Source organism: Electrophorus electricus, chromosome 15, assembly GCF_041902795.1.
Source record: "Electrophorus electricus isolate QZ-2024a chromosome 15, ASM4190279v1, whole genome shotgun sequence".
In the NCBI taxonomy this organism is placed as follows: Eukaryota; Metazoa; Chordata; class Actinopteri; order Gymnotiformes; family Gymnotidae; genus Electrophorus; species Electrophorus electricus.
In genome coordinates, this window is record NC_137511.1 from 14,400,325 (window position 1) to 14,413,982 (window position 13,658).

General features: G+C 42.6%; 1 protein-coding gene across 13 annotated transcripts in view; it reads left to right on the forward strand.

Annotated features, from left to right (window-relative positions):
- Positions 1–13,658, forward strand: part of jakmip3 (Janus kinase and microtubule interacting protein 3) — a 36,818-nt gene that overhangs the window by 8,258 nt on the left and 14,902 nt on the right. For 11 of the 13 annotated variants that reach the window (XM_081697060.1, XM_081697070.1, XM_081697066.1 and 8 more), the window contains 3 exons: positions 5,893–6,135; positions 6,729–6,971; positions 13,176–13,355. In XM_081697060.1, coding sequence (XP_081553186.1) covers positions 5,893–6,135; positions 6,729–6,971; positions 13,176–13,355 — 666 coding nt within the window. The remainder of the gene's footprint in view (positions 1–5,892; positions 6,136–6,728; positions 6,972–13,175; positions 13,356–13,658) is intronic. The other 2 variants (XM_081697067.1, XM_081697068.1) reach the window with 1 other exon arrangement.

Genomic DNA, 13,658 nt, shown 5'->3' on the forward strand with positions numbered 1-13,658 from the left:
AATAATAAAAAACAACAATTAAATGAGCAGACTGCAATAGCAGGATTAGCAAGGGCGAGCCTTTATAAAGTCAGAGAGGCTTGAACCGTCTATTAGCCCCTTTTGTACTGTTGGCTTATTCTTAGTGAGGCTGTGCTGCTATGGTGTTTGACTCATGTATATTCAGAGAAGTTTCTGATTGACAAGTATATTGAGGGTGTTTTGTCATCCTGTCCAGTTACATCCATGTCTTTTTTTTTATTGGATGTGTGTGTGTGGGGGGGGTGTTGCCATGGTGACTATGCAAGGGTTTTGAAGTCCCAGGAGTGCAGAGACCGTTCCAAGTGTTTCCGAGTGACTGGCAGAATTGGAGTAAGACACTGTTTAAATGCTAAGTGTGGTTTACTGCCCAAGTGAGGTACCAGTGTACTGCTGTCACTAGCATACAGAAGACCTTGATGTAAGGAAAAGTGTGATTTTGTGGTGGCTGATTTTAGTTTTAGTTTTAGCCTTGAATATATACTCAGTTTGTTCTGCTGTGTCTCCCCTGTGATAGTAAGTAGTTTCCAGTTTTCCTGTATAAATATACATAAGCTGTGGTAACAGTAGGGAAAAGTGCACAGTACAGGACAAAGTGTGTGTGTGTGTGTGGGGGGGGGGGGGGGGGGGGGACTGGTTAAGATACCATTCAGACTATGCATGGAGGCATCATTTGTCCTCTATTACTGTGTGTGTACTTTCTCGTGTAAGCATGCATAAACTATATGTACACGTGCATTTGTGTGTTTTTGTGTATGACTGAGAATGCTTTCATCCTGGGTGTTTGTGTGTGGACTGCATTAGCTCATCAGGATCAATACTGGCAGCTCAAGGTTGGCAGCTAAGTTAAGCATAAATAAACATAAGAAAAAAGTGTTAATTAATAAGAGCCTGGATGGCCCATCAACTTCAAGCTGCTAATGTGTCATCGAAGTCCAAACTAAGCCTGATTATAACGAGTCTCCATTACATGGAAATGGATTGAAATTTTTATTTGTAGATTTTTTTTCCTGGTGCAATGGGTTTTGGGTCTCTCATTTGCATTTTTCCATGTTTTAATATGCTAATTCCTAAAGATGCATTAATATATGGTACATGGGTGCACTGACACTGTATTCTTGTTTTGCTCTCTGTGTATGTGTAATTTCCCCCTGCCCTACTGCTTCTCTTGCACAAGATCTCCTTGTCATCCTTAGTTATATTTAGTCTCAAAGCTTTCTTGAAGTCCCCTCGACGCAGGTTATGCGATGCAGTGAATAAGCTGTTTTAAAAACCAAGGGTAATGTATCTAGAATAATGCACTTTCCGGCACTGAGTCTGCTTGCAATTGCTGGATTTGAGTCTGAGGAAGTAACCATTGCACAGGATGCACGGATGCAGTAGGAATGAGTCCATTATGGACCGTGACCGGCCGCCCAGGGTCCGACTCTGCTGTACTTATTGAATCACTTTGTTGATGTGTGACCAAAGCATTCCCCAATGCTGGGTGCTTAGTGCTGGATATCCAAGCACTGAGTGGGTGTGAGTGTTCGGTTGTCTGAAATGTCATTTATGTGCTGAATAGACAACGTACCATATGCCTTCACTTCAGGTGTCCGTGGTTGTTTTTCGCTATTGAGCACTGCTGTTCCATATGTCAGCTCTCCAAATATAGTACTCCTGTGATATCACATAGAACTGTGGAAGACCCTATAGAAAAAGTAGAGCACAGAATATCGAAAATGCTGCTCTCACTGGGTTTATAAACTGGGTTTACATAGATGTAATTTTCTGAAGAACAGTGCCAGTGTGGCTGTGGTGGAATCAAAGGTCAGTTTCCTTCATGCTAACAGATTACTCCATAAAAGCATTACCACGGTGCGTAGTTCATGTTATCAGCCAGACCGCAACGTTTTGCTATTTTGTATAAAAATGTGCTTAATATATGTAATACACACGCACAACACTGCCAACATTGCCTTTAGTTTGGAGTCTACAGCACTACAGACTGAAGAACCAGCTCTACTACCTTGATCTGATGGAAAGCCACATGGCACAACCCCAAAGGCAAGCCTAATGCCAAACACTGTATTCACAGATCCCACAATCCTGCTCAGGCCAGACAGCCAAACTGAGCAGAGTCATTGTGTAGCACTACACCCAAACTCTCACTAGCTGGTGCCACAGGAGATGCCTCGGCTGTCGTTAGACCTGAATGAACAATACTTGACATGTATGGCAGCGATAAATGGAACCCGTGTCACCCACAGTATTGCGGCAGCCTTAGCTCGTTGCCGTGGGCACGGAATTACTCGGAGCTAAAGATGCTGGAGGCCAGTCTCGTATTCTGCTTTGATAGGCACGGGGATTTGGAGGTTTGCCAGCCATTTACTGTTATACAACAGAAGGACTATTCTTAAATGCTCGGAGTGGTAACAGCATGTGAACTCACAGCAGTTCAGTTGAGCTGTATATTACTTTTCCTGTGTAGAATGCCGGTCCTGGAGATCTGGTCTCTCCAGCCTCCAGTTCTCACTCCATGCTGTGTGCGCACAGCTTATCTAATATATTTTGTTTTTCACTTAAACTACATATATACTGTGTATTCAGTGCAGTTTGCTAAATGCCCCAGTTTTTAGATAGCATTTACTAAACAACTATGCTCACTCAGTATGTAGGGATTTCTTTCCTTCCTGACCTTAATTAATGGAATGGATGACTTGGTCCTAGATTAAAGCTTCTAGAATAGTTTACCCTCCAGCACTGCAGTCTTTATCGACATCTGTTCCCTTACCCAGCTGCAAACCATGCAGAGCCCATACACTCTTTCCAACTGTGTTAAAAACACACACAGAATGGGAGGATTGTGTGTTCCCCTATGGTCATAGAAGTGAATGTTCAGTGACTGTCTGGCCTGGTCAAATTTCCAGTTTTGTCCAGCCATTATATTGTACCTCAGGGATATAGGCTCCATCTGGCCACACGCACACACACACACACACACACACACACACACACACAAAAACACAGACAGACAGAGGTACACCCATACAGCCACACACACACACACACACACACACACACATACACACACACGCAAGCGTGCACAGACTTTGACTTATAATAAGAATTAGATCTTAAGGCCCCTGTATCTAGATTTTTACTTGGCATGCAGGCCTGAGACATGTCTGCTGGGATTTTGGCTCTCACAGCGGCAGTCACACACAGGAATAATCATATTTCGGCTGTATCTACTGCTGGTGACATAGGTGCTTTTGCATTTAATAATCTTATTAAATAGTGCATCTTTTTTAAGTGTTTTGATGGGCTCAGACATATCCGATATGAAAAATCATCACTAATGATCAAAATGACTTGTTATTACTAGTGACCGCTCATATTGGGCCTGTTCATCTTAACCGGAACCTAATAAACCATCCTATTGCTGCAAAATCTAAGATCTAAGTCAAATCTAAGATGCCAGTGGTTTAAGACAGTATTATTGACAGTATTATTGACAGTGGGTTTAAGACAGTATTATTGATGTGGTACTGATGCTGTCATGCATCGCGACAAGGCTCTAGCTTCCCAGTGTAGCATCTAATGTTTACTTTGGAACAGTGGTCCATTACTACAGGTTATTCAAAGAGGATAAACCAGGTCAGATGGCGAATAGCAACACACAGCTACTGAAAGCTGCTTGGGATTATTTTTTACTGCAGACAGTTATCTTGAGGCTGCAATGCATGAAATTCAGATGCCTGTTTTGAACTTGCAAGAAAATCTGTATATTTCTTTCACTGTTCATTGTTATGTGTGTGGAGGTGTTGTTGTTGTGCTACAATAGTTTGGGTCAGTATGAGTAAGCAGTGATTTAGTATTACCCTGAGTGCTCTGTATCAGGGCTGTGTCTTCACACAGCAACAGTCTATTAATAGGCCAGCCTGAACACCCGCTGCAGCAGGTTGGCCCTTATCTGTAATGCAGCAATGTGTGTCCCAGGGGAGCGCAAACATGTGGAAACCACAGACAAAATTTAACTAAATGGCAGTAAAATCTAAGTGTGATTTTGTCTGTTATGGTTCTGATTGTTTAGCAGTCCTAAAGCTTGTGACACTGCAGAAAGAATCATCATCTGACGAGCACATTCAATACTAATTGGGCCCTTCTGGAGTCGATATTAAAAAGAGAGATTTCATTTAAAGATTATGCATCAAAATGTGGCTTTCATTAAGCATTTTCAAAAAGGCCATTTGCAGGCTAGAGGTCCCTTTTTTGCAATAGTAGAAAGAGAAAGTCTAAACAGAGCCCAATGAGGTCCTGCAAGTGTTAATTCTGGGCCCTTGATTATTTAATCTCTATATGCTTCATTATTTAATCTCTATATTCTTCTATAGCCTTCATTATTTAAGATCTATATGCTTCATTATTTAATCTCTATATGCTTCTATATGCTTCATTATTTAATCTTTATATGTTTCCCCTAGTTTTCTTGTCTGATATAATCAATAGATTTGCTATATGCAGACACCCAGCTATATCTGTACTCAGCACATGCCTACAAGTCAATAGGATCTTTACTGTACTAAATCAACCAGTGGATGTCTAACAGCTTCCTGCCATCGACCGAAGACCGAAGTCCTGGTTAATGGAACTTAAGTTTGGGAGAAAGATGAATTTCTTAATTTGGATTCCTTTTTGGTGAAGACCAAAATCATGTAAAACATTTGGAGAGTAACATCAGTTTCAGGAACCATATTGGTGACCTCTGTAAAGCAGCATATTTTCAACTCATTATATTTTTGAAATCTGTGACAATCTGTCCAATGCTAAAATTGTGTAACTCCTCCGTCCCTTTGTTATATCTATGCTAGATTATTGCAGTGCTGTCCTGACCTTCCCAAGAATTCCATTAAGAATTTGCAGAATTTGCAAGTTCAGAATGCAGAATCTAGAATCCTCACTCTTATTACTGAGTTACACTGATTTTGAAAACCCTGCTGGGTATCTGGGTAGATTCCCAGATGCTTTCATTAGTCTTAATCACCTCTGTGGTTTTGGCCCTTAGCGATATATCTGTTATGCCTTTGTTTCTCTCAGGTCTTCTGATGCAAATCTCATCCCAGAAACCCAGCGAAGGAAGGCGAGCCTGCTAGTCATTAATAATGGTTCCAGGCTCTGTACTTATCCACTTGAAAGTTTGAGATCAATTGACAGCCATCAAAAAAACATCACAAAGCATTCATTAATTCTTATTGCATTCAGTTAGGACTTCTTCTTTTTTTTTGCTTTACTGTAAGGCAATGTGCTTTTTTAGATTTTTTTCTTTTTCCTATTCTTTTCTCGTTCTTTTTTTATATTTTGTTTATTATCACAAAATTCTTTGAAAACTTGTTTTTAAAAGGTTCTATTATGATGTTGATGATGATGATTATTATTATTATGATTGTTGTGTGAGCATATTTTAACATTAAAAATAAGTATTTACACCGGTTATAGTGCTTTTAAACATTTTCAGAATATTTTAACAATGTGAAAACACCAAAAACTGTATTAATTTTGGTCACTGATCTGTTGACAGGAAATTTTCATATCATCCCATGCCTAAACATGACTTAATTAATGACTTAAACATGACTTAATTAAGATGACTCATGTCTTAAAGGAGATGTTAGAGCAGCACAAATGTTGTGCCGCTTCATGCAGAGAACTGCCCGACCCTCTCTTTGTTTGTACAAAACCACAAACACATTTGCCAAGATCATTTATCAAACACATTACTAGCCACTTTAGCAGCTGTGTGAATAAGCCCCCTCTGGCGGTAGCTTCAGTACTGCATACCAGTGGTGGTTCAGCTCTTTTCCTCGTCCTCGACTCCTCCTTCCCATCTCCCAGGTGAGTAAACTGGAGCGAGAGAAGAGCCAGGAGGTGCGCCATGAGCAGCACAAGTCCGCCGTGGCAGTGACGGAGCTGCGTGCCAAGCTGCACGAGGAAAAGGTGCGTGAGCTGCACGGCGTGCGTGAGACCCTGCTCCGCCAGCACGAGTCCGAGCTGCTGCGTGTCATCAAGATCAAAGATGGCGAGATCCAGAGGCTGCAGGCCCTTGTCTACACGCTCCGAGATGGCTCTGCGGACAAGGTGGGAAGCTGGGAGGTCTCGAGGGTGCCGGGGTTCTGGAATTCCCTTAGAGCACCTTTTTTTCTATTTCAGCCTTTCAGTCTCTAGATTTATTATTTCTCTGCTCTTACAAATCTAGCCTGAATGGTTTGGAAATTATGTGATGAGTCACACCTGATTTGAATCAGCTGTAGTGCAGTAGGGGTTTTCAATTATGCCTGATTCAGCTAACCAGCTAATTAAGAAGCCCTTCATGAGTTTAAACCACCTGTGGTAGAGTACTGAACAGCCTCCATGGCTGGTGGTGGGAGACACTGCCTTAGGGAACAGGTGCCCTACTCCTGTCCTAGAGATCTATACCAATCCACCAATCCTAGAGCTCCATCAACATATGCCAGTCCTAGAGATCTACAACCATCTGCCAGACCTAGAGGTATTCCAAATTCAAACCAGAATGCAGAGGTGGAAATGTGAATCGGGATGACCTCTGAGTAAAAAATGTCATTTCTTCACAAATACACTTGGATGTTATAATTGGACAAGACTCTAGAAAGTATATATGAATAAAACTCTGACTTGAGTGCATGTAAGGTGTTACCGTCTATATGCTACAGGTGAAGTCGGCGCTGATGGCAGATGCCCGGGAGGAGGCGCGCCGAGGCTTTGAGGTGGAGCGCTCACGGCTGCAGCAGGAGATCTCTGAGCTGAAGGGAGTGAAGCGGCAGATGGAGGAGGCGTTGAGCGTGGCCGTGCAGGCCGACAAGATCAAAGCAGCGGAGATCCGTAGCGTCTACCACCTCCACCAGGAGGAGATTGGTCGCATCAAGAAAGAGTGTGAGAGGGAGGTTCGCAGACTGGTGCGTGCCACTGGCTTCCTGCCTTACCCACCTACCATTTTGGGCTGATTTACCACACTCAGATTAAACTAAAATTCATAAATGCATGGAAAGGGAAATTTTTGAAAGATCTGGCTTTGGCAATGAAGATGTTTGAACATTACTGTTTTTGTTTTTTTTTCCCGTTATGGCATTTCAGTAACTCTAACCATCTTTCTTGCATTCACGTTTTACTGATCTGGGTGCTGAGTGTCCATTACAATTCCAGTACACTTTCTGGCACTTTGAATTGTATAAGGCTTGCACATCAGTACATCTGACATCAATCCTCATGCATATCCATTTGTACTAAATTTGATTTAAAAGCAGGCTTCTGTGACAAACACTTCATTCTGGTATAAAGATTTTATAAGTCCCTAGACCAGTTATTGCCATCCTGCAGTGTCAGACAGGCAAAGTTCAGTTCTAACCATAATCTGACATACACAAATTCAGCTAATCGAGGTGCTTTATGGCAGCTATCTGTAGCCTTGCTGGTAGAACCATTCCTGCAGATCTTAACACCAACTCTGATCTGACACACCAAGTTCAGCTAATCAAAGACTTTAATGAGAACTGAATTATAAATAAAGTGCATGTATATTGTGGTAGGAACCAATGTCTACAGCAGTGTATCTCTTAGGAAGCTGTTTGACATATTGGCCTTATATTGGTAATTGATATGTCGGATAATCTAATGCAATATACAACTGTTTTGTTCTTCTCTTCAATTTTCTGTAGTCTTGGCTGTGTGCTAGCTGCTTTAGTACAAGTGTGAAAACAGTCCTAAGAGCTGAATGTTCATCAGTGATTGCTGTGCTGACAATAAAACCAGACAATCTACAGTGCACCACTGCTTTGGCTCCCCATGGAAAATAGTGAATGATGTATATCCTGTCCTCCTCTGCAACCAGCAGATTGGTTGCGGGAGCGGCTGCGTTAACCTACTGCCGTGCTACATCCTGGAGCAGCAGGAGGTGTGGATGATTGGGGAGGTGGGGGGGGGGGGGAGTCCCTCACTGGTGTTGCTATGGGTTACAGAGCTATTGACCTCTATCCAGGGTGCCACTGTGTTTGGCGTGTCAGCACAGCCGGTGTAGGGGTTCCTGCTCTTAATCGCATCACCACATTCAGCAGGAAGCATTCAGCAGGAACCCCTTGCCACAGGGAACGCACATTTGTTGGTGTGCAGGAGAGTGTAGTTCTTGTGTATAGATCTCTTATCAGAGGACAAAGGAGACCGTCCAGCCACTGGAAGCTGAAAGCTATTATCACAAAATGCTCACCTTTTGAACAGAGGAGATAATTGGTTCTAAAGAGGTATTGAAGGAGGCCATTTATGTCATGATAAGATAACCATGCCTGAACAGAGGGCAAAATCCCTGTGATGCCACTTACCGGCTTTAGTGCTGCCATAACATTTTTCTATCCTGGCAATTTAACTCTGCTTCACAATTACCTTCTCCAAGGATAGTCATGTTCTGTCATCTCATCAGGATTGCTTGCCCATCCATGCTTAAATGCAGAGGAATTTCCCACAACCTCTGAGGAAGCCCGTGAAATTGAGTCATGGAAGTACAGTCACCTTGACTCACTTCTACTACTGAGCAAGTGAATGATGGAAATCTGGCATAACCCTTCCATCGATTGAACAGGGAAGAAACAGGATGGCAATGAAAGGGTGCAAAGGGTAATGGTAGCAAGGAAAAGGGGGAAAAGAGGGTGGAAAGGAAAGGAAGGGGTTCAGATGAGACTGCTCTGGTCCGCTCTGGTAACATCTGCAGTGCCCAGAGCTAGAGACGGAGATACAGACGGCTGTTTTTCCTTACTGGTTCCACACGGAACGTAGTGACACTTTGAAGAGGTTCGGCGCGAGAAGGGCTTCCGTGTAACGTGTTATTACATAGAGGAAAAGAGACGTCTCAGTCAGGGCAGTAAGGGCATTTTGAGTAGTAGGCAGTGAGGAGATTACTGTTCTCTTTACTGGAGAACAGTAAAGAAGCGAAAGATGAATAGGTCAGGAATGCCCTGAGTGTTGAAACCAGTTGGGAAACAGCTGATGCTGTCGACGGAGGAATTCTGGACTGAGGATAGTGAGAGTTCAATGTTGAACCCTTCTGAAGATAGAAGAACATCTTCAGTGGCTGTTTTGGTCTGTGATGCCAAGCTGTGAAATGCAGTCTCCCCTGGGCAGCTGAGCAGAGAGCAAGAGCGTACTTCAGCCCCTAGTCCAGTTGTGGTTTCTTCTCCAGGTCATTCTCCTTCTCCCTTTGGTCACATAGAGTGCCTTGCAAAAGTGTTCAACCTCCTTAACTCATTAGAGCCATTTGGATAACAAATGATACTTAAAAAGATTGTTCACTACAGGATTTTTATTGCAAACAAATAGGCTTTTTAAATTATACTTTCAAAGCCAAAATCCATTATTTATCAGCAAGCGTTTAAGAAAAATTAAAAACTCAAAAATGATTCTCACAGGAATTATTTTACCAGTTTTGAGAGTGGTGTTCACCCATTCTTTGGCTGTGGTCTGCTTGGCATCTTTGTCCTGCTGAAAAGTTATTTAGCACATTTTATATTTAGCTGACACTTTTATCCAAAGTGGCTTACAATTATGACTGAATGCAACCTGAGCGTTAAGGGCCTTGATCAGGGGCCCAACAGTGGCAACTTGGCAGTGAGGAGGCTTGAATTGACAACCTTCTTATCGCTAGTCAAATACCTTAACCACTGAGCTGCCACATTTTCCCCCAATTTTCTCATCTGACCACGACACCTTCCTTCACATTTTAGCTGATGCTTTCTGGCAAGTTCTGATGTGTCTGACATGTTCTTTCTTCCCTAATGGCTTGCCTACCACCACTCATCCACACAGCCAGAGCTGCATGCAAAGCTTTTGATATCACTGACTGGTGCATCTTGACTGCTGTCTCAGCCACTGAACTCTGTAGCTCCTCCAATGTGATTATTGGCCTTTCTATGGCTTCCCTCACAAGTCTCCTTCCTGCTCTGATGCTGAGTTTTGCGGGACTTTCTTGTCTATGAGTTTTGCGGGACGGTCTTGCCAATGCAGTGTCTGGGTGGTGTGATGCAGCTTCCATTTCCTCACTATTGATCCTATAGTGTGCACTGTGATATGCAAACACATGGATATTATTTTTGCAGCCTTTTTGTATCTTGTGCATTCCTGTAACTGTATCTCTAAGTTTTCCTTGAGACTCACAGTCTGAAAAATGGTACTTGAATTAAGATAGGTGAAGTTATTTAATGATTCATAGAGACCAGTTGTAAGACTAATGTGCCCACATTAAGGCACATCTATGGAAATCTGTGAAAAAAATTCATTTGGATTTATTTTCATGGTCAGTCTTTTAAAAATCAAATATGACAGTACAAAATCAAAGTCTCATTTGTAACCCAGACTAATCTGGTGATGTGTATGGGCATTGAATGCTTTTACATGGTGCTGTAACAGTGCTCATGCGAATTAAATATTTTACATGTTTATAGATGGGAGTGTTGAGCCTTTGCAATTGAGTCACTCTACATGTTAATCTAGAGATTTTAGAAGCCAATAAACCACGTGAAATGAGGTTAACAGCGCAGAATCCATGAGTGACAGGCATGACTGGATTAGCCTCCAGCATGGATGATGAAGTCCTTCATCTGAAAGAGAAACTCCACAGTCCCGGATGTTGACATTTCAATTAGAGAGCCACTGCTTACTGTGAATGGGGATTACAGAATTCCCCCACCCCTTCTTTGTTGATGGGGCAGATATCTGTGTCAAACTGTGTGTGGAGACATCGGATCAATCTCACCCCATGTACTGCTTTTCAAAGAATGAGTTTGTGTCATTGTGTTGGGTTTCACCAGGGATTAAGTCATTCTTTGGTTGGGTTTTAGGACTAAAAGAAAGTCAGGTAACAGGTAAGAAAGTAGGTAATCGAGTGTCCCAGGCAGAGTTGCACATCATATGTAACTACATTTTAAAAGAGAATGAAAACTATAAAAATGGTCTCTTTTGGCTCATATGGCTTGTAATTAAGACAGCCTTCCACAAAATTAGCCTTCCAGAAAAACTAGTGCAGTGCCACATATCTATCTATGGTAGTAGGAGTGTTATCGTGCTGTTTGTGACTACTTGAAGCGCTAGGTTGTTTGGAGCAGGCCTCCATGTCCTGGTGTGTTTTGGCTTAGCTGTGTGAAGTTTTGCATCTGATGACTGAACTGAGGCCAGTCTACACTGCTCTGCTAATCCTGATAGCAAAATGATGCCATGCGGCTCGAGACGGATAGATCTATCACATACGGCTTGTTGCTAGGCAGCTGTGTTCCGGCGCCACTGGTGATGTTATTGGCTCGTTAGGCTTTTCAGAGCTCTTTATGACAGAGGACAGTGTCCATGTGGGCTGATCGTACTGAGCAGGTAGAGGAGACTGCATGGCAAAACTCTTTCTTTTTCTCTCTTTCTTACACAAACAGACTATCCCCCAGGATGCTCTTATCACCACGGCAACGTCTATACTTGGGCGCGTCGCTGTGAGGCACCTGACAGGCGGAGAGCTCAAGCCATTTTTCACATGTCAGACAATGTGTGTGAGAGAGAGAGCGAGCGAGAGAAAGGGAGTTTAACAAATTTAGCGCTCAGGCCTGAACAAACAACACACTAATCATCAGAGACCATCAGTGTCTTACTGGTCTTTTGTATTGCTTGAAATGGTCTTGCATACATGCCATAGTAACTAATACATCGCTGTTTGTGTAAGAGTAAAGAAGAATCTATACATTGGAGGTGACTGGAACTATGAAAACAGTGTTTGATGTGGACACTGCCTGAAGTCCTTCAAAATATCTTCACCCTTTAGTCCACAATATATTTCATTTTATTTTTTTGTTTTTAATATGGAATTACTTTTTAATGTAATTTGAGATGGCAACACTGAATCAGGCCTGTTTCATTGGAGTTAAACTATGGTACAGTGTCATACTGATCATTACTGGTTTTTGTCAGCTGGTGGCATTCTTAAAGATTTGCTCCTTATGGTTTTACCAGTTGTTCCTTATGGTTTAATTCAGTTGCTGAAACTCTGCAAATCTGGCTGGGTTCTTTCTAAAGGCATCTGAATAATCTATCTGTTAATAATCTATCTGGTTAGAGCTCTAATTTGTAAAAGGTCTCGCTAAGGATTTATGTGATAGCAATATTAAATTATTAAATATTTTATTATTAAAGACTCTGTTTGATCTCTCTCATTCTAGGGAGCTGAGTACCATTACCAGCCCAATATAATCAGTGACTAGTGTGTGTGTGCTTGCATGTGTGTGTGCATGTGTGTGTGTGTTTGTGTGTGTGTGTGTGTGTGTGTGTGTGTGTGCCTGTACATATGAGACAGAGACAGAGTGAAGCTTTTCCAATGTACCTACTCTGCTTACACCAACAACACTTGGTGTTCAAGAGATCAGTAAATCAGGGAATGTGAGGACATATCTTTCTCTAGAACTGAAACACACATAAGATGAAACCAGCCCTTAAAAGCTAGTCTGACTGCATACTCTAAAGGCTATTTGTATTCCCTAAAGCTGCAGATTTTCACACCACTCAGAGGATGTGATTTTCTGTTGTCTGTGTGTCTATGAATTTTACTCCTGGGGGATTTTGCATCATTCCTACCCTGCACGTTATTTGACTCATATACATTTTCTTCTTCTTTTCCTTCCTCAACAATGACAGGGTTCCTGAGCTGAAGTCATTGTGCTGTCAATGAGGATGACTTTTTGACTTCTTGGAAATTGAATTTAACAGTTCCAGTGTTGCTTATTGTTAACTTTCGATGCTTCATTTACAGTTTTTCATACAAAGATATAATGCCCATGAAAATAGGGCTCTAGTAAGCGTGGACCTATGATTGTCATTGTTACAGTGGGTGTTTGGGGAGGTTGTGATTGTAAATATGACTGATATTAGCCTGTGCTACGGTTTGGCCTGGAGATGGTTAAGCGGTATGGAGTTGACTGAGAAGTCGGGTGGGTGGTGGTGTGCGTGTGAGATTGGGTGCATGTGTAAGTGTGCGTGTGCCATATAAGAGGAATGAGATGAAATTCAAGGAGCAGACTTGTGTGCAGTTTGCGTGTGTGCGCGTGTGTGTGTGCATGTGTATGACTGTGCTATGTTTTGTCCTGTAGATGGATGAGATAAAAGTTAAAGAGCGGACTGTGTACAGTCTGGAAAGAGACTTGGGGCTGCAAGCCAGCCATGTACAGAGACTGCAGCAGCAGCTGGCCCTGCTCACAGACGCCAGCCCCAAGAAGGAGAGCCCATGCTCAGCCGCTGCAGGAGACACAGCAGAGAGCACAGCTAACACTGTAAGCAGCTTTCCCTCCTCTAAGTGCCCGCCTACCTGCAGCCTGACTCCGCCCACCAGCACTGGTCCTGGGAACAGTTTTCTGCACGTGTCCTGAATCTCTGGTGAAGGTTGCACCTACCTGCTGTTCAAACATTCATTTGATTTTTCCCTTTGCAGTGTCAGTCAGGAACTGCTTCAGCGTTCCGCACCGCAGCAGCAGGAATAATAGAGAGGACTTTGGATCGCAGCCGTGCTGTGAGTTCACGGCAAAACAAAACAAAAAAAACCCAAAACAAAACTCCAATAGCGAAGTAATAGGACA